The 25,584-nt window shown below is 46.4% G+C and overlaps 1 protein-coding gene across 2 annotated transcripts in view; it reads left to right on the forward strand.

The window, feature by feature from the left end:
• TTC7A (tetratricopeptide repeat domain 7A) overlaps positions 1-12,647 on the forward strand; it is a 179,406-nt gene extending 166,759 nt beyond the window's left edge. The window contains exons 14-15 of one of the 2 annotated variants that reach the window (XR_001413041.1): positions 6,074-8,356; positions 12,520-12,647. Coding sequence is in view for 1 of the 2 variants with exons in the window: in XM_014951213.1 (XP_014806699.1) it covers positions 6,074-6,295 (222 nt within the window). In the remaining variant the exon portion in view is untranslated. Of the gene's footprint in view, positions 1-6,073; positions 11,268-12,519 lie in introns of those variants that run through there. The other variant, XM_014951213.1, reaches the window with a different exon arrangement.
• The last annotated feature ends 12,937 nt before the right edge of the window (positions 12,648-25,584 follow it).

Here is a 25,584-nt window from a genome sequence, read left to right on the forward strand (position 1 = left end):
CTGCAGTACCTGAGCTGAAATCTCCAGGTTGAACCTACTGGATTGAAACCTGCAGTCAGTGCACAGGTGCTACAAATCATGATGCAAACCCAGGTTTTCGCTTTTCCCAGCACTTGCCAGTGCCCCCCCTCTGGTGCTTTCCTTTGTTTTTCTTTTCCATATGCTGCGTTTTGCAGTGGCCCTGCCTGCCTTCCCTCTCCTTCACCTCCCCTGCTTTATCAATGCAGCACTTCAGCATCACTGACTGACAGGGGATGCAGCAGCTTCAGCAAAGTAGATGGAGAAGGAAGAGAAGGAAAAGCTGCTCTCAACAAAAGAGGCAGCAGAAACACTGAAAGATGAGCTTTCCTCCAGAAGCGGGTCTCAGTCACTCTTTGTTAGAGCAGCAAATTAAGATATGGTCTCTAATTGAGTGTGTTTGGTGAGCAGATCCTGACTGTTCCACCTATTCCTACAGTGTACTGGCAGAGAACAAGGCTCAGATGTGTAGCTCAGGTTTACCACAACCTGGACTGGATCAGCAAAATGGATGATCAGCTACACCACACACTGCCAGCTGCTGGGCGGCTAAAGGACAGACAACAAACCCTCACTTCACTACTCACAGCTTAAAGAAAGATCCTGGTTCCTCAGAAGTGCCAAGGTCATCAATGTAGGGGGAAGGAATCACAGAGCAATTGGCTAGTTACATGTCTGTCTTTATCCTAGGAGACCTAGAATTTCTAGGGTTAATCTTTGCCATTTTCCAAAAGGGCTCTCTGATATTTCATGGTTTATGCAACAGATTTTGCTTACAAGTTATTCTGATTGCTAAATAATTACAGAAGCGTATGTTGCCCTGTAGCAGTGCGGATTTTTCTGTTACATGAGACTGTTATCACCAAGTGCCAAATGCATCTTGAAAGGCTTTTTGTAGGGTTCTGCTGAATAAGCACACTTTTGAACGAGTACTTTTCTGCAGCATGCCCTGATCTTGCCAGCTGCTGATTACCCTCCTACTAACCACTAGTGACATGTCCATATTACAGATTAGAGTAGACAGTAAGGATACCCCATTTACCTTGAAATTAATTGAATAATGCACTAAGCAGAAGCCTAGCAGCAAAGTCTGCAAAGCCTAATTTATTCTGGAAACTTCTTAGGATATTTAGACAATAAAGGGCAAAACTGCTTTGCTCAAATGAGAAAAACATCAGAGACAACCTCACTTTGGAATTTGAGTCTTAGGCAAAGAGAGAGAGAACTTGCATTTAAAGTAATTATTAAAATCAATTGTAAGGGATTGAGTCTAGTCCAGATTCCCCAGGAATGAGATGACCATGCAAAGAAAACAAAAAGCAATCTTCCAGGAATGAAATAAAACATTTTTCTGGTGACATCTCTTTGCAATGCAAGCCCCAAAAGAAAGAACAAGTAAATCTGTGCCACCTTAGTGAAAGGAGACAAGGATGCCAAGACTCAGGATAACTCCCTGCGGCTCATCAGGTGTTTGAACTAAACATTAGCAAAGGAAGTTTTGACTTTCATTACTAAAAATAAACTCCAGCTTGTACATGAGGCTCATTTTGTAGTCTTCCATAATGTCTTTTCTGGGAATTTTATGAGCTAACAACCTTTAAGGAGGCTTTATCAAAGGCCAAGGAAATAAAGGCACAGATCAGAAATTTCATGACTTTCTGAAGTGGGACTTCAAGTGGGGCTTATGCTCACTTTCTTTATTAGTGGAAATTGAAAACAAGTCACTTTTTTTGCTCATCTAACTTAAACTGAAATATGGCTCTCCTATTCTAAAACAAAAATAGCCTCACTGAAGTATCAGTTACTAAGTATCACATCACTGAAGGCAAGGGAGTCCAACCCAGTGTCACTATAGAAGTGGCTTAGGTTTTGTTTTGCATGTGGGCAAGGTCAAAAATACCTTTGAAAAGGCTTCCCATATGCACTCCCTGTTCCCTGAAATTAAAAGCAATAAATTCAGGAGTCCAGCCACCAGCACAAGGCACCCTAAACCAGCAAACCAAATTCTCTCTCTGCCCTTCATGCACCAGGAGCCCGTACCAGCTCCACAGCCCTGCGCCTCAAATGGATTCCTTCCAGCGCCGCCTGTTACAGCCTGGCTTGAAAGCACAACCTTCACTACTCTGCCTCTGTTTACCAGATCTGAAGGATGTCTTCAGACCTAGAGAAGAAGATTAAATGAATCTGCACAAGTTACCCTCAGACCTCCTGGAGTGAGTGGGTTGCATCCAAGCGCCGTACGCCAGCGGCGCATGGAATACTGCGTGTGTGGCTCACGCTAGCCTGGGGCCAGCCCTGGAGACACGCTGCCCACAGGAGCAAAATGATTCCCACACACCTTTTGGGTTGGGTTGGGCTTTGTTACTATTTATAATGTGCTGGAGTTTAAAAGAAGCCTGTCCTCATTGCTCCTTGGGGCCTGACTGGGTACCAACACCACTGGCAGAGACGACCATACTTAGAGGTACTCACCATCTTTGGGAGGAAAATAACCCTGGCAAACCCAGAAGTGCCAGTGCTAGCCAGGAGGTGGCAGAGGAGCAAGGCCACCTTGTACACCGGTTTCTGCCTTCGTTTCAGAAAACAGCAAGCACAAACCAAGAAAAAGCAACAAAACCCAGCTCCACCTTCCATCTTCAGGGATAAGAGGATGAAACCCTTAATCACATTCCTGCTTGTATTTATACTAATTGCTCATCTTCCTGAGATCTGACTTTATGAAATTATGCATGCACACCAAGCAGATGAGTTTCCATAGAAACTCAGGAACTGAACTTTCATTAGAAAAATCTTTTTTTTTTTTTTTAAATCTTCCAGATAAAAATGCAAATTGCCTGTCAGTGGGTGGCTTTCTGAATTTATATATATTTTTTTTCTTTTGCACTGTAGGCAGATTCCAGCTGGACCTACATAGCAACAACATGCAGGCATTGCTTGTAGCAAGCCAGACTCCATGGGGAAATAAGAAATTCAGTAGCGAGGAGAAGCTCTCAAGTGCAAATACCTCAGGGAAACAAAAAACTGATGTGCTCAGTGCTGCGTCTTTGTGAGGCTCGGGGACTGTGCAGCCTCCAGCTCTCACAAAATGCTTGTGGTTTGCAAGGAGCAGGGCGAGGAGGGGGGGAGAGAGGAAACCCAAAGCAAGAAGCTCTCCTGCACGCAGAATTGATGATGTTCAACCTGTCCTTTAAACATCCAGCAGCATATTTCTGCCGGTTCAGTTAAGCCTCGCTGGAAAGGCTGACACCATCTGTCATGGCTCACTCTGGGTGAAGGAGTAGGTCTCAGCGCTGGGGTTTGGGAACATTTGCAGAGCCTGGGTTGGGGAGAGGGCTGGCAGCACCCCGACCTCTGCCTGGGCTGAGGCCTGAGTCACGGCATCTTTTGCCCACACTGCATGGAAATCCAGGCACATGGGCAAGAAGGGGACACGGGGCTGTTCTTGCTCAGAGGGACACAGGATGGTGGGCATGGCTGAGAAAGGCCATGGACCTGGGCAGCCTCTGGCACTGAGTCGCACATGTAAGCAAGGAGGGAGGGGAATCATTACTGTGTGTGTCCTCCACACATTTCCTCCTGTGTTGCACCCCAAAAACGTAGCAGTTTTCAACTCGTGCAGTGTGCTGCAGCATCAACAGGAGGCTTTCCCCTGGCTTTGGGGAGCCTTAGATCACCCTTTCTGAGGGTTCACAGGTGTTCTTTCAGGTAAACTGGCACGCTTGATAACACTGAATGCTGACGAGCAAATACTTACATGTGCTGCACCTACTGGTGGGCTCTGCTTCGGCATCTCCCCCAGGTGAACACGGTACCTGGGGTTTGCATCCAGCCTCCTCCCAGCGCTGCAAAACAGCTGCAGGCACCATTAGCTGCCAAGCTCTGTCCTCCTCAACCACAGGCAAAGTGAAAGGCAGCAGCTCGGCACTGGGGAGCCGTAGTGGAGAAGCCATGCCAGCCTCTGGTGCTTGCCCGACAAGGGTGCCAGGGCAGAGGGGAGCTGTGCCGCACGAGCGGTTTACGACGAGGTAGATTTCAGTGCAGCATTGTTGGGAGGCGCGAGATGTCAGCCGGGGAGGGAATTCCCCTCCTCGTTGGAGAGGGATGACAGGCAGCAGCTGCACGGGCTCGCTGGCCCCTGTGCCTCCGGGCCAGCAGGCCTCGGCAGCATGGAGAGGCTTGGTGTCAGGGTGAGGACAGCGATGGGTCCCTGGCCACCAGAGAGCACAGTCGGCTCTGCTCGGTCAGAGCAACAGGAAGAGCTTTCAGGAAGAGTGGTTTTGTGGTTGAGGACAGACTTGAGCTGAGATAGCTCCCATCTATTCTTGGCTCAGCAGCAGATTTGCTAAGGCCACACTACTTGCCCTTTCTATGCCTCATTATCCCTGTCAAGCAGGTGACTCAAATTATAATTGCACAAATTCCTTCCAGTCTGTCATTACGTGCCTCTGGTCAACTCTGGGCAGCAACCTCTAGAGGAACCATCCTCTCCCATCAGGGTACCTCTGTGCCACCTGTGCCTGCTCACAAGGCAACAGCAAGATTAGGCCCTGATGCCTCATCATTTTCCAACAGAGAGAGAAACTTGAAGAAAGAACATCCCCACTGCATCTTTACATGATCATATTTGATTCTGAGTTGATTATTCAGGTCAAGGTTGTGAGCAAGAAAGAGGCAGTGAAACTTTTTACAGTACCGCCTATATTTGATTAAATGGGGGTTTCTTAATTTTTCTCTCAGGCAAAATAACGTGTTTTTGTATGTATTACTTAGTACTATCACTGGCTATAGGGTCTTAGCCTGCATCTAATGGCACTTTTGGGGAAAACAAATGAAAACAAGACAAAAGGAAGATCCTCACCACTGCCAAAAATACCACCATTCTTTTTTCATAAATTTCCTTGGCGTCTGGTTGCAAGAGATTTCAGGTTGCTTATATATTTGCCTCTAAAGGCAATTAGACCTGTTAAAGGTAAAGCCAATGCTTTTCTTCATATATGTGACTGCATTCCCAGGAAAAGCATGAAGTCAGACAGTCATCTCACTTTCCAGCATTTCCACAAGTGAGTGCAGGCAGAGGCCATGCAGAGCTTGGCAGGCAACATGAAAGTGTCATCTGCTTCTTCCACAGGCTGGAAAATGCCTGGATGAAACCGGTGGGAGGTTCATCCTGGTGTGTGCACCTTCAGGAGGAAGCAGCAAAATGTCACTAATGCATTGTGGACTGCACAGCCCACGTGACCATCTGGGCTTGGTGTGGTTGACTGCTGTATAATTAAAAGGGAGCCTGGCTCATTAGATGCTTTGTGGGTTCAGACGCATCCATGCGAGCCCTATAGGAAAACATGTTCTTCCTACCACTTCTTTCATCCTCCCCCTCCTGTTCCTTCCAGATGGTTACACCCACTTGTGTCTTTTCTTACCCTAAGGACAGCTTTTTAAACAAGGTTCCTCCATCCTTCTCCTCCCTCATGCTGCTTTAGGATCTATGTTGGAGGGCAGGAGGACAGAGGGCCCATACTGTTACATATGGCCTGCCCCTAGAAGGCTGGAAAGGGGCTGCATCCCTCTAGTCCCATTTTTAAGATTTTTTTTTTTTGTATGGTCAAGATGTAACAGCTGAGACTTTACCTCAGCTGGATGTTCCAGGTGTGTAAGAGCTAATTTAGATGCTCGGTGTGATTGAACCTTTGTATATTTTCCTGGGGATTAAAAGCCAGTGTAACCTTTCCAAGGAGAGAGGGATGCTTAAAGGGCCTGTAGCCATTCCTCTATATAGCCCCAGTGTACCCTCTCCCAGTACCGTGCAGCCGGAGCTGGGTCAGTCTCTGCTTAAAAAAGATATTTTCACAATTGTTTTTTTAAATTACATGTGACAATCAAAAAAAGCAGAGCTCAACAGCTGATTGCTTGTCTTCTCCAGAAAGAGGTGGAGAGATCCCCCCCCTGGACCCCTGTGCCCGCACTCCTACCTCTGCCCGGCCTGCTGGGAGCTCGGGCGCTCCATCTCCCTCTGCTCTGTGCCCTTGGTAACAGCTCCTCGCTTCTTTGTTGACAGGGTCTGGTGCTCAACAGACTTGGGCGGAGGGACCTGGCCCAGAAAGTCCTCAGAGACGCCATCCGGATCCAGACCACCAGTCACAGAGCCTGGAACAGCCTTGGAGAGGTTTTGCAAGCTCAGGGGAAGAACGAAGCAGCCATCGAATGCTTCCTCACCGCTCTGGACCTGGAATCCAGCAGTCCTGTCATCCCGTTCACTGTCATACCCAGGGAGCTCTGAAGCTCTGCCCTGCAGCTGAGCGCCTTCATTGCCTGGACAGACACCAAAAACAAATAAATAAACAAAGGAAAAGCCCAACAGAAAAGTGCCATTGTAACCTGGAACTGGGCAAAGTAATTCCAGGATGGGCTTAAGCCTGCATGCTTAGCTGAGACAAGCCTAACTGTAGAAGAATTTGCAACAGGCAGAAATATAGAATGCCTTTTTCTTCACAGGTGCCTGGCTAACCTCCCGTTCAAGTTAGGCTTGAGTTAAGCAAGTGAAGCAAGGCTCATTTCTAAGTGTTGGCTCAAGGTGACTGTCTGTAGAATAGGTCATGCTGGAGTACAGCTGTTCTAAGCACTTGCACCTTTCAATTTTCATTAAAGATAAAACCCCCAAGCCCTGAATTAAAGCCTGGACCTACTCTAAAGAGGAGTAAATGCACCAATTAACTTGACCAAGTGGTGCTTAAGCATGTGGCTGCCTCCACACCAATCTGACAGAACAGGAGTGACAATTAAACAATATAGACATGCAGTATATGCCGTTTACAAAATTATTTCAGCTATTTTGATAATCCTTTTTCCTGCCTTGCTCTTATATACTGCATATGCTCACTATATTTAGTGTGGCGCTTGCCTAGACCAATTTAAATTAAAAATACTTTTTTTTAAAAAAGCTGCTATTGCAGTATGAGTGAGAAAAGCAGAAAGACCAAAGAGGTTCACACTTGAACTAGTATTAAAAACATATATGTATCTCCAATTACATATTTATTGAAAGGGCTTACATGAATTAGCTAATTATAAACTCAGAGCTTCATTCTTATTACTCACCTATTGCATCACTGTTAGTGAGGAATGTAGTGATTACCAGTATATAGTGACTGAACTTTGTTCTCGCCTGCATTACCATTCCTGGCACAAAACATTTTCATATCCATCTTTTCATGACACAAAAGCTGGCAGCAGTCTTTTGAGGGAAAGCGCGCTGAAGGCACTGTGTGTATACATGAATTGCTTCTGTCTTAAAACCAAATCTTTGGATTGTCTGTAGAAATTTCGCATCAGAAGTGGGGAGTCGAGACTTCAGCGGGGCAGGATCATTTTGCGTATTGTATCAGGTGTAAGAGTGATCTCTTCAGAGAGAGCTCCTGATCCACGCCGCCTCCCCGGGGCTGGCCAAGCCAGGGGGGGGCTGCAGCCCCTGCTGAGCTGCTCCTTGGCTGTGCTTGATGTCCCCGGGGCCGCCGTGGCTGGGCAGGACTGTACCCTGCTGCCACACGCCAGGGCCAGACCCGGCCACACCAGCCCCGAGATGGAGATGATGCAGAAATGAGCCACGGGCGCTTTTCTACACAAAAAGGTCGGGGGGCTCTGTGCCCGTTTCTGTCCAAAGACGATTCGTGACTATTTCATAAGTTGTTTTGCACTAAAACACACTTTGTACTATAATTCTGCCCAGTATTGTGATCCGCAACTAGTTCATTCCAGAAATAATAATATTCTCAGGCAATAAATGAGTAGAGGTTATTTCTTAAAGAGCCTGAAGCTCTGGCAGCAGAGTTGAAGTCGGTGTTGTTTACAATTATTTGGAAATCTGCAGGTTAATGGAGAGGTGGCCCCTCGTGCTGCTCCCAGACCGCACCATCGCCGAGCTCCTGCCTCCCCTCGGACGTACACTGCCCCCGGGTTGCTCTCAGCACCCTGTTGTGCTCCCAGGCCAATATGTTGGTTTTTTTTTTTCCATTAAGTCTTGCTGATGCAATAGCGCAGCTTATTCCTCTGTTCACGGAGGGATGTGGAGTGAAGCAGCCCAGCCTGAAAGGCGCTCAGCCCATGAGGTCTCTGGCTTTTCAGTGTCACACAGGCACCAAACTGAGCTTTTTAGGCCAGAGGCAGGTTTCCAAGGAGACAGTGTTACCCGGCCGCGTTTCTCCTTTGCAATAGCACCAGCAGCAGAGGAAGGAGTAGGTGTTAAAGTACCAGAATTAAATGAGTTTCATGAAGACAAAAAGACGCAGCAGAGACCCATTTTGCTGTGAAGGATGCTATGAAGTTGGCTTGCTCTGCACTGCAGGTGGGAAAGGGGGAAAGGGAGGGGGAAGAGATGTTTTGTTGACATAATATGTAAATTGTTACCCAGGTGTTTTAAACCCAGTTCCACAGTCAGATGCAATCTGACAATAGACTTAAGTAGATATAAATATAGAGAGATATTATATTCCAATATTTGTTCTGCTCCCCAGTTCCCAGGGTGGGAGCGAGCCTTCTGTGTAAGGCACAAAAAAAAGAATCAGCGTGGTCCAACATCAACGCTTTCTTGTGGAACATATATCTCTAAAGTGCTGCCATAGCAACCTCTGTGTACCGGACAGCTATTTGAGTACCAGCAGTGCATCCACCTCTGTGACCGAGGAGCCTGCTCGGAGAGGTCTGTACCGTAGCTGGCAGGAGGGTGCCTGTTTCCCAGCAGCAGCTGAGAAGCAAACACTCACAGATCCATTTACCTTCTGCATGTGCAGCTTGTAAACAGCCACCAGCCCATCACATTCGTTGCCATCGGGCGAGCTTCACCTCGGTGATAAGGAGACTTCCACAGCAATCGTCTTCCTTGGAGAGGTGCACACGTGCACGGGTGCTTCCAGTGTCTCAGCTGGTCAGATGTTGCCGGGGGGTCCTATTAGGGAGTGCTACTGGTGTAGGGGTTGCCATCCTTAGAGCCTCGGCTGCATGGCTGGCAAGGAAGACGTTCAGGAGTAAATGCCATCAGCAGGAGTGACATGGGTAAGGTGCCCTCCACCAGCGCCGCCCACTGCAGCCCCTGCCTCAATGGCAAAGCACTTGGCACGGAAACTGGACTCGGGCCTGAGATTTGCTGCATGCTTCCCAGAGGATGGGAAGCAGCCGTTGGCTGGAGGGATGTCATACTGGCCTGAAGTGCTCTGTACAGTGCAGCAAAGAGGTTGTTTCAGACTTGCAGGCGTTCTGGGGGTAAATCCTTCAGCTACATTAGTTAGTAGTGCTGACAAAAACACAAGCCTTCCCAAGCTTACATGCTGCCTCTGTTCTTCACCGTGGATTTTGTTCATCCTGCCAGGTGCAGAAAAACAAAGACAGCTACATCAGGCAAGCCTGTGTATTGCAGAATTTATATAGACAGCAATGCTGATAAATCTAATAGACCTACTTCCCGGGGCTCAGTAATACTTCTTTGTATAGCAGGGAGCCTGGCATGCGTAACGCTCAGGGTTTGAGACTAAGAACCTAAGATTTGCATCCCATCCCTCATAGGATCATTACAGATGACCATAAGTAATGGAAGTTTGGGGAACAATAAGTGAAATACCAATTCTGCGAGTTTTAGCACGGACTTGAATCCAACAGACTTTTCTCATTAGTTTAGAAAGAGGAAGAGAAAAAAGGCATCGTTGCCTAAACAATCCAGGTATACCCAGGTTCCTCTCGGTCCAACACAAGGTTATTTTCCTTTATGTTGGCAGGGTACATACAAAAGAAAAATAATTAGCTCCTATTTTTCTGTTGCACAATAAAGGAGTAGTATTTGCTGTTGCCTTTGACCAACAAGAAGGTTTGTATATGGTAACAAAAATGACTCTGCCTCCAGGATAACAGAAGGAGAAGCCCAACAGGCCAGGGAACAACCCCCCCTCCCTGCCTTACCCCGTGTAAACTGTCATTAGCGCCACTGCAGTTGTTGGTATTTATGAGCATTTCCTCCAGCTGAGGATCTGCCCACCCGTATATTGTTCTGTACAGGGAGTACAACAGAGCTGCCATATTCCTGCGCTGCACAAGTACCCCAGCCCGTTTCTATTGGTAACAGTTCATGCTACTGATTATCACAATGCTTCAGAAGTGCTAATTATCTTTTCTTGGTAATGACTAATAAATCCAAATGGAGAACAGTCCTGGAGGGTGTTTACTTTAAAATTCACTGGCTGGGTACCAAAGTAGGCACAGCACTGACTGCTGCCGTTTGAATTACAGTTATTTTATTCAAAAAATGTTCCATTTTTGGAGAGTCTTGGTGAAGGCAGAGTTTGGCTAGTTTATATTTCGTTTTAATGACAGCAGAGTGGGAAACAATCCTTTTTAGTGAAAAGACATCACTGCCATGATCTTTTTTCAGCCAAACCAACCGAGATTTGATCGTTGCAATTCAGCCTAGGAGAGGAAGGCTTCCCAGAGCAACCGTGCTGCAGCAGTAATTGCCTCTGACGGAACTGTATTACAGGCATATTTGACAATTATGCAACGAGCCTGTGTAGCTGAGACGTCTCTCCCTCCGCCAGCGTGTCACATATTTGGCTAAGGAGAGTTGCTTTCTGCCCAAAGGGACATCTGCAGTGCCTGCCTGGGTGCCCATCAGCACTGCCCTGATGCCTGCTGTCACCTGTGAGGTAGCCGCTGCCACCAGCTGCAGGGTCTCGTTTGCCAGCACCCCCTCACTCATGCTGGTTTCACCAACCCTCGGGCTGTTCCCTAAGCTTGGCCCCAGGTGATGGTCTCCCCCCTGCTAAGCTGTTGTTCAGTGCTGCAGGGTATCCGTGCACCGTCAGATAAAGCATTATTTTCTGAGCAACGAGGAGCTGAAGGTAACCACTGACCCAGCAGCTGCCGAGATGGTTCCTCCATCTTTAACGAACCCAGCAAAACCTGGCAGGTTCCTGAGTAACTGGATGCTAAAAGATCCAGCTCGTTTCCCCACAGAAACACATGCCAGTCCATAGCAAGAACCACTGATAGAGATGCAACACTGCACCCTTGCAGAGCAGCCCGTGATGACACAAGTAAGAACTTCTCAAGCTGGTCAGTGCTCAGAGAGGTGCTCATACAAGTGTTCCCTACCTGCCACTTGACTGCTGTTAACGCGGTGGTCGGAATCCGTTTTCCATGTAACAACTTTTTTTCATCATTGGAAGATGTTTTCAGCCGTTGAATAAAATTGACCCTGTGGAAACAAAAAATGCTCTTCGTATTTCCTGCTAATTTCAGGATTTTTAATATATTCATGCCACAGATACTTCCAGCAGTATGAAAGGCCCATTTGTTATATTAACTGGAACCCAGTGTGCCTAGCAGGTTACCAGTTGCAAAGGGTATTTGGGCCTACACCCTGTAGTTCATGGGAAAAAGGAGGGTGAGCATGCAAGTGGTGTGCTTTCAGAGAGGAACAGAGCCAGGAAAAAGGAGTAATGTAGCTTCAGATGTTTGGATTTATGGAGATTTAAGCGAGCATCATGCTTTTCTTGTGCTTCTTCCAGTAAAAATAAACAAAGGTAGTGTGAGAAACTCTAACATCGAGGTAATATGCAAATACTGTGCCATCAAGTTTAAGGACTCACCTTATTTTGGCCACAATGCCATTAATCATCTTTTTGCTATAAACAGTTACTCCTGGGTTTACTTAGAAATAAATGTCACCATTCAAGAGCTTCCAGAGCATTCTTCACATTTACACATTAATCTTTTGGGCAAGCTTCAAGAGGGCCTTCTTAAAAAGCCAGCCCCTTAGTTTCATACTCAAATGGATTAAGAACAGGGTTTTTGAAGAGCATTTCTTCATTGCTGTGACTGCTTTGGTTTATGAGTGTATTCAGTATAACTCAAGCAGAACAAGGCTCCTCCGTGGCAATAACAGAATTAAGTCCTTCAGCCGTTAGTACAAAGTCTTCAAAACTAGAAATCTAAGGGAACAAAATACTAGCCCTGACTTTTCCCCACAATACAGAAAGGAAGGAAAACAGTGGTGTGGGGTTTCTGGGCAGGGCTGAGGGACCGAGAAGGCTGCCATGGTCCCTCCGAGTAGGAGCCAAATTGGGGCATACAACAGAACCCCAGCAAAAATTGGAGAATTTCATTGTTCAGTTCCCTTGGAGGGAGACCGCTCGGCTTTGCTTCCATCCTAACAATGGTACATTGCCTGTTCTCTGCATCACACAGATGTTTAATATTCCCTTTCCATTTAAATGTTAGGAAAATAAGCTTTTTTGCCCATCATTGTTGCTGGGTGGAGATCCGGATGGTTTGGGTACTCTCCATCCTTAATTCAGAATTACTTCTTCCCTTGCAGAGAACCAAATTGTATTTCAGTGGTAATTTTGACATGACGCTCTTGAGAAGTCATTAAGAATAATTTAATCATTTTTAATATTTTAATATATATGTCATATTTTTAAATAATTGATTCATACCTCCACTTCTCTCTTTCTGCTGCAGAATGGGTAAAACCAGCTCATCCATACAGCACACTCCTGCCCCATGGGAAGCCCAGATATTTAGCAGGCCCATAAGAAGCAAGGGAAGAGAAGAGAAGCATCACTGCTGCCCGGATACTTCCACGACAGTCTCTGGCTGTCAGGTGCTTGTGGAGTCACCAAAGCAGCAGCCTTGACTCCTTGACTTTGTCTGTGTTTAACCACATCCCTCAGGAGATGTCACATCCCAGACAGACGTGCCTGAACCAGTCTTTGGAACAGGAAAAATATACACGTAACCTACTGGTTTTAATACTGGTGTTACAGAAAGGAGACCTAGCTATCACTGGCTTATTCTGTTGCCATTAGCAGTCACTACTGCACCTAAGCTGTGGGTCAAACCAGTTTCCTCTGCTATGTCATCTCTGAAATGAAGAGCAACATCTCACAGCCAAACACATCCCCCCATGTTCCCCAACTAGAAGGCAGAAGATCCAAAGGTTTTCTCAGAGCCCCAAGGGTAAGCAAGTGTTGCATTTTGGAAGAAAAAAAAAACCCAACACTTACAGGTCATTCCCCTGAATCTGCAGATCTGATCCCATTTAAGAGTGATGCAGCCGCTGTGATCGTTTGGCTGATGGAGGAAGAGAAGCAGGTAGAGAGAACATCTGAATCTTATACAGCAAAACTGGCAAGCACTGTAACATGTCCTAAAAAAGCAAAAGAGCTGTGAAAAAATGTAAAATTGAAGACATTTTCCTTACTTGAAAAGCTCTCACAGAGGCAAACTCCAGCTTCGCCACCTTTTCTGACAGAAATACCCAAAAACCCCAGGCTGTGAGAGTAAGAACAAATGTAGAGCAACCTGCTGACTGCAAACGTCCCTCTGAACCTTCTCTCTGCCTCTGCCCCACACCACAGCCAGGGACCCCATCCAGCCTGAGAGCCCAGGACCCAGCCCCAGCCTGGTTACGGGCTGGCCACCAGCCCTCTGCTCAGCTCTGGTTGCCTCTCAAAGGACATGGCATGGTGGTCCTCAAAGCAAAAGATTCATTACATTATGTATGACAGGTCAGGCATCTGTTTGTTTTTTTTTTAATATAATGCAGTTGCTTATGATATCATAATTCGGTCCGGCAACGGGGATGTTTGTAAATTAATCAGCAGTAGGTATTCCTGTATTTTGTTGTGCTGTGAGAGGAGCCGAGGCACGCAGCCCGAGTTTGCAGGGCCGGGTACTGTTTCAGAAGGCTGGGAGTTCAAGGATATAACGATTTTCTGGTCAGTGGAGGTTAGAGGTGATTTTGCGCTCAGTGTAAATGGCATTGTCTGGCAGAGACAATTAGCAAATGAAGCGCTGCCTCACCAGAGGCTTTGCAGCCCTGGAGTCTCTTCTTCTCGGCTGACAACAAACAGAAATTTGAGATGGTATCTCGGGTTCCCAAAACAGGAAGCTGCTAAATCCAGCAAGCGAGCAATTCATTTCCCAGTTATAATGATGCTGCTCTTATATCTCCTAGGAGGTTACTGAACTGTTTTTCGAAGGGTAGCACGGGAGGCATTTCATCCCTATTTTTCACCAGATGGAAAACCAAGTCCACCCGGAGTTGAGCCAAGAGAAGGGTGTTTTTCTGTGCAGAAAATTGGTTAAATTACTATGACTCGGGTTTTGTTCCTTTCTGCTGTCTCCCTCCCACCCATGACTACCATGCCCTAGGCGCAGCATGGCCCCGTCCTCCTTCAAACCCCTGTCTGTTTCAGATTTCCTCTGTGGAGGAGGAGCAAAGGGACGTTTCCACTCACTCGTTACATGAATGAATTACATGACTTCTTCTATAAATCAGCAGAGTGGCCCACATTAGACATGTGTTAGTGCAACTAGAAAAGATGGAAAGGTATGGGTACCTCTGTACAAGTGGTCCAGGTCTGGTCTTGGAGTGCTGCTGTGTCAAGGGGTGACTTACCACATCCCAAGCTTTTATTTATTAATTTCTTCTGCTTTTCCATCATCCTCTTGCGGGTACTTGCAAAGCACCTTCTGTTCAGCCAGCTAACAGAGAGGTAATAAGCTGAAAAAAAAGAAAATTGTTTCAAGCTACATTCTAAAGAAAAACTTCAGAGATTTTCAACTAAATAATGAGCTTAAAAGAACCTTCCAATTAAACAAAATATTGTTCTGACAGGAGTCCTCAAGTAGTATCTTCAATAACTCAGATTTATATGACCAGAAGTTTTGAGAGAATTGCCAGAAGGGAGAGCATTTTGAAACAAAAATTCAAGATGTTTAATCCTGAAACAATCTACACAGAACATTTAAATTTTCCTTTTTGTCTTCCAGCCAAGAACTATTCACCAAAGTTATCTCAAGTTTATATGTGGCTCCGGTTTTCTGGAACTTTGCTTTTCAGCCAATACCGTACTTGAAAGAGTTTAGAAGTGTTTTCCAGTCCCACGTTTTGTTCTCCTCCATGGCTAATGCTGGAGCTCCCGGTGTGAAAGCATTCTCAAGTGCTTCTGCACAGCATTACCTAACACAGCACCCACAGTGCAGCAAGCACAAGTTGTTTCCTGGAGATTAGTACGAGCTGCTGAGTAAACATCAGCATACAGTGCTCCACACAAGGTGGGATTGTCCCCACTGACATAAATACAAAACAATCTCAAGTACTTTTGGAAATCCCACCCACATACCCATCTGTAATTCAGGTGATGATGATTATCCTGTGGATGGCTCAGACACGCTCTGGGTAGAAATTAGGTCTTGAATATTTTGGGTCTCGCTACCGCAACAAGTGGGCTTTTATATATAGCAAAGCTTCCCTCTGCTGCTTCCAACTCCAGCCCTCTCTCGATCACTCCCTCACCCGCTGCCCAACAGCAGCCTATTGCAGGGCTTTTCAACTTTTTGTGATCCCTAGGAATTTCACAGGGGATGTCTACATCTCTAATATTTGCTTCTGCAGATTTCTGCATAAGATACGACCTTTGCAGGAAGGACACATTTAGGGTCTCGTTGGCCATAGACACCCCCGGGGATCTGTAGCTCACAGCCTGAAGACTGGGGACTTAGAATTTTCTCCTAGATTCTATTAGAGCTTCTTAATTAAAAGTCCTCTTTGGGGACCTGAATTGAATTGGAAACCATGGTGATCACTTAGGTCAATCAGCACAGAGATGATTGCATTTGGGAGAGTGAGGTGGAAGATGAGAACATGTGCATGTTGAAGAGCTTCAAGAAAAAACAAAAACTTCCAAGCATCCGTAAAACCAAGGAGCATGCACATTTTGCAAAGGAACAGTCAGAAGATTCACCTCATAGGCCTCACCGTTCATTATTGAATTAGAGACTAACAGCCGTCCTGCAACGTTGAAAAAGGTCTTCAACTTTTACCTCTCTGAACATTTGATCAATGGATTTGACACTCTGTCTACTTTCTCAAATCCGCATGGGCACATTTTCACTCATGTTGATAACTCTACCATGAAAACCAAAATGCTAGCGAAGCACCTGACCTTCCAATCACCCCACATGAAAGATGTTGTTACAAACCTAGGATGAAAATAGAAGTGTTCATCCACATACAGTGGGTCCTGTAACTTCATTATGCAAAAATTAAAATATTAAGAGCTGCTCAGTATCCAGGAAACATTTTTGTTCAAGAGTTTAATTCCACTGTTATAATTAGGAAATACTCATTTGTGATCTGATGATGCTCATAATATATACAAAGTTATGTTTTAGTTTCAACTGGTAAATCATTGTCCTCTAGTTCCAGAACAATGAAATCGGTCTCAAAATCGAAGCTGCTTTGGTTTCACTAGAAAAAACAGTTCTAAAAAATCATTGTTTTTTCTTACAGAAGGGGATGACATACCACTAATCTACTTTAGTATCATCTTCTTCTTCATTTCCTCTTATAGGAGAAAAATCTAAAAAGGTACAAGGTATGTTCTTCTTGTAAGTGTTCACCAGAAATAAGTAACCTTGCTGCATTTGTCTTTGCAAATTACAGCGTTTGGATCAGGAGCCTTTACAGACGAGACCCTTCAGTTGTTCAGCCCATCTGTGAAGCACTTTGTATTGCTCTTGAGCAAATACGCCTGGTTAACCCGTTATGAACTCCAGCACTGAACTAGAACATTCGCATAATTCATAGGAGACTGAGGTCTGTTGATCCATAACCTATCTAAATTAGCCATTTCTTACAAGCTGCTTCCTTTTCTAAGGTGGAAGCTAAACATCAGAGCACAGAGGCTGCAGGATTCAGATCTTCCTCTCTCCATCACCTTGATTCCTTCCCTTTCCCCCTTCCAGATCTTCTACTTGCTTTAAGGGCAGTATCTGCAACACCCTCCATACCCAGCCCTCCTTCCCCTGGTGACAAATACTCCATTCCAAATTCACAAGGATAAAGGATAAAGCAGTAGATGATGCTGAAGCATCAAAGATGGGATATTTTTGTTTACAGTTAAGTAATTGCAAAGCTCAGATATGCTGCCAGCTAGAGCATACTCATCCTCCCACCCCCTGCCCCAGTGCTGGGGCTTCGGACCTGTGCAGAGCCTGGAGTGTCAATTGGGTTAATATTGCTTGTCAATTCATTGTGGGATGACATGGCTGGTATGAAAGGTTTCATTATTCCAAGTAGCCTTTTGCTGAAGATTTGCCCTCAAGGCCAAAGTTTTATTCTATTTGTATTAATATCACCTGAAACGTATCAGTGGCTGTCAATAACCTTTGCTCTCCACTGAGTTACTCTGCAGGGCTATAATTACAGCTATATAAGATACAAGCACGATGTAGCGTGCATGCAATGACTTGTCTTTTTCCAGCAAAGGCAGAAGCAACTCTGTGCCGCAGAAGCAGTATCAAACCCCACAGATCTCAAATACAATGGATTCAAGGAACATCAGTCTGCTCTGTTACTCTTCAGAGTCACTGTCTGCTTCATTTCCATGAGTATGTCCCTGAGTTAAGGCTACAGACTTAAAAACCTACTGAACAATATTTTTCCATTGCCTTCATGGCGTAGTCCCATATGTCCTTGCAGCCAGCAGCATGATGGCAAATGAGTCACCCTGGTTGCACCTGCAACAGCTTCTCTTCAGTTGCCCGGGTCACAGCTCTCCCAACAAACAGGACGGGCCACCGTCTTGCCACAGAACAAGTCGGAAGTCAGGTCACCGAGGCATCTTGAAGTTTTCAGTGACTAATAACTAGCTTTTGTCATTGCAAAAGTGCTATATAAAGCTTGAGAGATGCTCTGCTGGTGCAGGTCTCTGCAGCCCCAGAGCTTCCTGCGGCAGCGCGGTTCTGCGTGGGCTGCCCCGTATCGAGCCTGCTATTCCTGATGCATCCTGTTTTCACCACTGCCAAAAGGACTGGGGCTGCCGTAGTGCTGCTAACAGTCTTCCTGACAGAAACATGTGCATGTGGAGCATTGTTTTTCTAACTGACGTAGGTCTTTTGCCAAAAAGTTAGTCTGCTGTTTTCCCTCATCTCCATTTGCTGTGGGAGAAGTATTTTCCACAGCAAAACGTTAGCCACCGAGCCCTGTGGGCAAATCCTGATAAAGGCTATTCAGTGAAGATTTCCGCTTGTAATAATCAACATTTGCCCATGGAAACCAAAGCCCTTTATTTGTTGTTTTTTTTTTTTCTTTTCCTCCTCTGAAGGAGTTCAGCCCTGCACCATTTAGTTCTGGTTTCGAAACTCCTTGCACGGGTGGGGGACATGCACATCCTTACTCTTTTATACACAGATGTGTGAGAGCAGAATCAGACCTCAGGTTTTGCTTTCTATATAATTAGTATGTTCAGAGGAAACCTTAATGCTGTGTATTAATTTTCAAATCTGGAGCATGTTTTCAGATAACAGACTGATATTACTTCAAAACAAAGCAAGGGCATTAATAAACACAGTACCAGGAAATCCACAAAGGTTAAGTGATTTTCTACAGAGTAATTCATTCTCCTAATGAGTCTGCTGCAGACAATGCTCTCTGCGAGCAGTTATTGCGTATGTATCTTTAATTTGTGTATTTATATAATTCACAGTAGTGCAAAATAAATTTCTATGTAAAGTGTCCTAATAGAAGAAGTGAGGCTATAATATTCTTCCAGAGCTTGTTCATTACAGTGTGCACTGGCACGGAGTCCAGAGGGAGAGGAAGCCATTAAACATTAAGCAAAACAATTGCTGTCGTCCTCCAGAGGGACCAGCTTTGTAAATGCTGATGTTAACGCCGTATAAAATAATTGAGTATTCAGGTAAAATCGGAATGATAAAGGGAGCCAAGCACCTCATCCTCAGTTTCATGAGATTTGGTTGGATAACTAACGATATTTGGATCTTCATCCTAGAAGAGGAGAGCTCATCCTCTCCCAGCCACAGACTAATTGTTGAGCTAATTGTCACTGGCAAACAGAAAAGACGAAACAAAAAAAAAAAAACAAACATTTCCAGTGTTTTCTATCCACAAAACTGAAACACTCCCCTGTGTATGTTTTCAATTTAACTAAAATAGATCACTGTGTGTAAACAGCCACTCTATCTGCATCATTCATATTTGATGGACCAGTCAGTACAACAGATACTTTTATCCGTCCCGTAAGTGATGAGAAACCAGACACTTCAGTGTCTTGTGCACCTCTCAGTTAACATGAGTGGCAGCAGCTGTTATTCTAAGCTCCTTAACATGTAACATTTGATGTAGAGACAGGAAAATTGGAGATCTATTTAGTGGATTTGGGTACAACAAAAGTAACTTCCATGATCAAACCCTCCCAGGAGAATACATAGGAAAGCTCTTGCCATGTTTGTTAACAAGAGCCAGGCATTCATAGTCTTGGGCTTTAGAGGCCATATGATAATAGTATTACCAGGTAAAAAAGTAACTTACAGAAAAGGTAGGGCACGATCTCAAGATGCCTTCATTCATGCTGGCAGCAGAGCGCAAAGGTGGTCCAGAACACTGTCACCAGAGACTGTAAAGTAGATACCAAGTAGATGAGCTTGTGTTTCAAATTAGGTTTTGCATATATGACTTCACACACCTATAAGAAACATGGGAGAAGACTTTTAAATCTATTGGAAGCCAAGAGGAGATATTGCTACTTCCTTCTGCTTGGAAGAGACAAGAGTAGCTGCTTGACATGGGAACAAATGGAGCATCCCAGAAACAGCACACAAAGGAAGGCAATCCTTCCTTTTCTGGGCACATACCTGAAGGCAGGAACTCCTGGCTTAGCTCAGACAAGGGTATGATGGTGGTGGTAGTGAAATACCAGGAATTCCATTTAAACATGAAACAGTGAGGGTGGTCAAGCACAAGAATGAGTTGCCCAGAGAGGTTGTAGGGCATTAGGGCATACGCCCTTTGAAATAGACAAAATCCCATCAGATCAGCAATCTGCTCTGGTTGACCCTGCCTGGAGAAGAGGGTTGGACTAGGCAGTTTCCAGAGGTGCCTTGAAACCTCAACGATGCTGTGATTCTGTGAAAGGGAAGTTGGCAAAGCAAGGCCAGAGGCAGAGGATGCTGTTGCCGGTGTTTGGCAGCAGGCTTTGGAGGGACCATATGGATATACAAAAAGAAAAGAGCTTCCTTTCCTTCTTTCCAGTCCTTCCCACCCCAACACACACCTTCTGTATGAGCATGTAGGGCAGGAGGAGAGGAGAAGGCAGTCCCTCAGCCAGAGCTTCAGAGCTCTCAGACCTGGAAGAGCAGGAGAGAAGGAAGACTCTTTGCCTGCTTTGGGACACATTCCAGACGGGCTCGCTAGACCTCTTGCCAGCTGGCATTTCAGTGGCCCACCCTGCAGATGAAGGGGTTAACATCTCCTGAGCTAAAATGCAGTTGCTTCATTTGTGGCCTCACTAGAGAGGGCAGCTGCAGCCCAGTTTTTTTAAGCCTCCCCTCTGAAGCCAGAGCCGATGGAAAGAAAACTGTAACTTCTGCCTTCTCCTCTGGGAAGAAGCTGGAGAAGGTTTGTGCGAAGGTCATTTTGATATTAAGCCAAAGGTCCAAGAAGCACCAGACAAACAGTTCTGTTTTTCCTAATAAAGAGTTAGTAACCACACAGATATAAAACTTTCTCCTCTCATTTTAGCCATCAGGCTGGTCCTTCCTCATTCCCGAGGGAACACAGTAATTTCTCAGGCATGTTTTCATATATGCCACCGAGAGCCGGGAACAGGAGGCAGCATGTGGTGGCTCATGGGCCTCCACGGGGAGCGGGGTCACAGGGCACAGACTGGCCACACGGAGCAGGGACAGGACCCTGCAAAACCCAGGCTTTGGGGTCTTCTTGGAGGCAGGACTGCGTCCAGCTCCTGACAGCCCCTTCGGCGGGCCTGGTAACGTGCCTCCAGCTAAGGTGGGAAGATCGCCTCTCTCTGTTACTAAGAATAGAGTCAGGGAAACACTACCCTGCGAATCGCTCTAATATGCATCACGCTGCCACATATACTTTATGACTCTATTTGCACCCCGTGTGTCAGTTCAGCTCGAGCCCACCGCTGCTGCCAAGCTCCCGCAGCTACCGGCTTTTCCCACACAGGCGCTGGAGAAGCGGGGAGAGCAGAAGACAAGACTTTCCATGAGGCTTCTGCTGAGACATGGGGATGGGGCTCGCCTCCTGCCCCCGCAGCACTGCCTGCATCCACCACAGGCAGGCGGTGAGCAGAGAAAACTGCCCAGGGGTGGAAACCGGGTGACTTACAGCTATGGGGCAGGTGAGGAACTCAGAAGCAGGTTCATTTCTAGGTGACATCAGCCCAAGCTTGCGACGCGACCCATGAGACATCAGCAGCACAGAACCACCATCTGGGGGTTCCCCTTCGCTCATGAAGTGACTCACTGGCTGATGGGCAACTTGGATGACAGGAGTATTACCGAGGTGACCTCTGGCTACAAAGGCCACATGGGTGGCATACACAGAAGCAGGAGAGATAGGAAGTGAGAGGCTCCTGCTCCCACCCTGTCATCTCCCTGTGCAAAAAAGCCTGCCATAAATAAAGGTAAAAGTTGTCCTTCCTCTGTACCTTGTCACCTCAGATGTGGAGTCCAGATGGTTACTCATCCACTGTGGGCTACAGCTGGCTGCAAGAGGGGGAACATACTCCAGGATCCTTACAATTCAATGCTCTTCCCAGGCTAACAAAGCTAAAATTTCTTCTGGGTGCTCCAGACAAAAGCAGGACATCGCGAAACCTCTCTCCTATGAGTGCCTAAAGCCCTAAAAATTGAGCATTTGGGGATTTGTATATATTCCTTATCTTAAACTATTGCTTAGCAACAGACTCCAACCAAGGACATGTTTGTGAAACTGCCAGGCATATCCATATCTGCTAAGTTCAAAGCCATAAACACACCTTTCCAAATTATCTCTGCAAGGATCACATACGTAGCAGATGAACAAACCGAGCAGAAGGTTATCAGCTGTATAGGCTCTTAGTGTTTTTGCAATGCTAATAAAGTGAGCTCGACCAGGGAGAATCAAAGCCTTTTCACTGCAGAAAAGGTACCTCTGCATACCAAGTAGGCTGCAGAGGGCCAAGCACCCGGCGTGACGCGGTTCTGTGGCTGCTCCTCCCACCTGGAGAGCAGCGATGAACATGTTTATCTTGCAAGCGTTAGGTGTTCCCCTGACACACTGCTACGTGTGCTCATGCTAATGAAGAGCCCTGTTTTGGAAAATAAATTCCCACCCCACACTGGCTTAAACATGACTTTAGATACCATCTTGGTATCTATCAACCCAGCTATTCTACCGAGCAGCTAACAGGGCAAAGCTGAGCACCAGTATTGTACCTCAAACCAGATTGAAGCTGACAGTCCAAGGTTATACCTCTCAGTTACCTCACAGAGGAACTTTTGCCCTTCCAGGTACCAGGCTGTGCTCTACCACTACAAGCCTCAATGTAAATGTGACACACAACTATATGATAGTTGGGCTGGGAAAGATGGACGAGCACACAGTCCCTTCTCACCTCCTTATACCCTTGAGCCCCAGCGCCTGGTGACTGTGCTTCCCGAGGGTGTCCTGAGGAGAGCTCACAAAGACCTTCTGCAGCTAAAGGATCCCTTCCTTCGCAGACTTTCTTTCACGCAACATGAAGAAGAGATGAGTTTCACCCCACATCTGGGCTCAGGGGAGAAGAACCGCTCTCCTGCCTCGAGCAGGGGTGAGATGCACTGAATAAAGGGGGGGTGGCAGCTGCCAAACAGCCAGTTTTGGGGCGCAGGGAGGCAGGTAAGGAGTCTGCAGCCCCTCCTCTTGCTCAGAAAGCAAGGGTGCACACATGGCATATCACAACATAGTGACACACGTTGCCACGCTGCCATCCCCCCACGCACCCCCCATCCCATATGCAGCAGCGTCACAGTGGGGCTGCACCCCACAGAGGGGCAGGCTGTTCGGCGTAGGGTTCTCCCCTTAGTTTCACAAAAATTGCTGCACGGTATTTTGTGATGTTGGAAGAGGTTCCATCATCACTCTGAGGGCTTGGGGAGGCAGAAGGCGATCCCACACGATCCTTATCTTGGTGAGCACATGCCTGTAACACCATCATTAGCGCAAAGGCCAGGCACACTGATGCTCCAGCTGCTGCACTGCTGGCTGCTTCCACAGGCACAATAAAACCCTTAATGCCCAGTTCAGAGCTACAGCAAAGGAAGAGGAGCCCTTCAGGCTGGAGGAAATACGAAGCATTAAGCAGTAATGAGCAGACAGCACGTTAAGGCAGTCCCTCTGGACAGCCCTGTTGTAAACCATATCATCTCAGCACTGACTTAAAATTGAGCAGTATAACAGAGTTGCAGCAGTTTTTAAGGTTTTAATCCAGGTTTTAAACTACTCATTTGAGACCCTTCATAAGCCATAAGCACTTAGAACAGAAGCTGCAGTCAGGTCTCTATTGTTGTAAGACAAGCTGACATTAATGGCCACGCTGGCAAGAGTGAAACTGGTGCTCAGTTCTGGGATGTGCTGGACACCTACATCTTGCACTGGAGTCGGAATTGTACATCCTCCATCTTTACTCATTTTCTCATCAGTTAAAAAGGGGAGTGGAGGAATAGAGAAAAGAAAAAGAGGAGAAAGAGCAGGAGCCCCTATTAGATCTCACTGATTGTACCCCATAGTCCAGAAAAGCGAATTCATCCAAGTTTCCAAAACATAGAGTTTCCTGGTATGCTCTCCATCCAGGAAGGCTGCGTACATCCCTGCTGAGGACAAAGGAGAAGGAGAGATGGTCCTGTGCCAGCAGGAGATCAAGCCACTTTTGCCAGGGCTCTGTGAGCGGAAGGAGCACAGGGGATTAAAATCCTCTCTGAAATTCTGACGACAAGAGGAAACAGCGCTCCCATTATCCTCCTGCAGATAAATATTTGAAAGCAACCATAAAGAAAACTCAGCCATGCGTCCCCTGCTACCTACCGGGCAGCCACGTCAGAACAATGGGAGCCACGTTCAGACAAACAGCAACACGAGGCTGAATGGACCGAGTTCACAGGCACCCATCTCTATCGATTTCCGCTGAGTGCTATTTTATATAGATACCTGTTTATTTTAAAGCCATCAGAGGATGTGTTTTCACTACACAGTGGGAATACCAGTGTGACAGACTGTGAAGTTTGTTTTCAAAGGGGAGATGAGGGGACAGCAGAACCACCTCCCCTACTCAAAGGGGAACCCCAGGGTTACACCAGCAGAAACATAATTGGTGGCAAAGAACCCTACAGATCACGTTGCAGGTTTGAGTTATTCATCAGGCTTTTCCTTCCATTCAGGCACTCATTAAATCAGGCACCGCAGATCCATTCACAGCAAAGGTAATCTGAGAGCAAAGGCTAGCCCTTACCCTGACACAAGTCAAGAGCTGTCTACAGTAGACAATAGCTGAAGTGTTGGTGGTAAAATACTGACTTTCCATGTAAGCTACTGACTTCTCACACTGGGGCAAGTCAGAGGGTGGGAGGGCTTCAGAACCAGGATCTTACTTAGGACCTTTTCCTGTAAACTAAGTCAAGCCCAAGGGCACTTAGGAGGAAGGTGAGCAGCTCACTGGGCTGTTGGATGTCCCACCAAGCAGCAGGCAAGCAGCATGTGCTTGGAACTTCACTTACTGGCTCTGCAGTGGTAACACTCTGCTGACTACAATGAAGTTACACCTAATTAACCTCACTCTGAGCAAGGAAAGGATCAGGTTGGCTGCAGCATTCAGATTTAATTTACTTTCCTGAACCAGCATTTCCAAAAGCTTTCCCAAGTCCTCTATGTGCTAGGGGAGCAAAAGGTCTCCTGAACAGACCAGTCCTAGCAGCAACCCAGTCGGCGGAGCTGACATGGTGCAGTGAGCCAAGTCAAGAAACCTTTGTGCTGCGCAGCACTAAGGAGTGGTATGTAATTCCTCTGCCCAGAAGGGCACGTAGGTATAAACACACTCTTCTACGCACACTTTGTCCCAGTCATTTAGATGGAGCACAAAGCAATATATTACTTACAGGGATTGACAAAAAACATGGCGTCTGGCAACCTGCGTGTTACGAGTGCTCACAACACAGAAGCAGGTGGCCACCTAAGCTCTCACCTTCTTTTGGGTGCAAGTTTCTCCCAGCCTCCACAGGAGCAGTGACCTTTAGAATTATTCAGATTTCAAGAAAGTCCAAAGTCTGATCCGAGATCAGATTCCCTCTGCGCCAGGTGCTGTAAAGCCACAGGGGTCCTTTCTCCCGGTGCTCACAGCATCAGCAGATAGTGCCTGGGGCTGCAAACAGAGAATGGGAATGCAATTTGTCCATGGACAAGCACCAGGGTGAAGAGGGGGGGCCTAAAATACAAGTTAGGTTTCCTTAGTACCAACGCAGAGCAGGAGGCAACCCAGGAAGGACGCAGACCCAGCAGCAATTCTCTTCCTTTGCCCCTTTTGAAACAGCCTGTCCTAAAAATGGCAAGCAGGGCACAGGCAGAACTGGTCAATAAGCATTAGACCATGCTATTTCCAGTATCTAAAATGGCTCCCATGTGCTTAAGTGCAGTAAACCACTCTATTTTATCTCATATCCTTAGTTAGTTACTGATTG

The sequence above is a fragment of the Calidris pugnax genome, unplaced genomic scaffold (assembly GCF_001431845.1).
Source record: "Calidris pugnax isolate Ruff unplaced genomic scaffold, ASM143184v1 scaffold24, whole genome shotgun sequence".
In the NCBI taxonomy this organism is placed as follows: domain Eukaryota; kingdom Metazoa; phylum Chordata; class Aves; order Charadriiformes; family Scolopacidae; genus Calidris; species Calidris pugnax.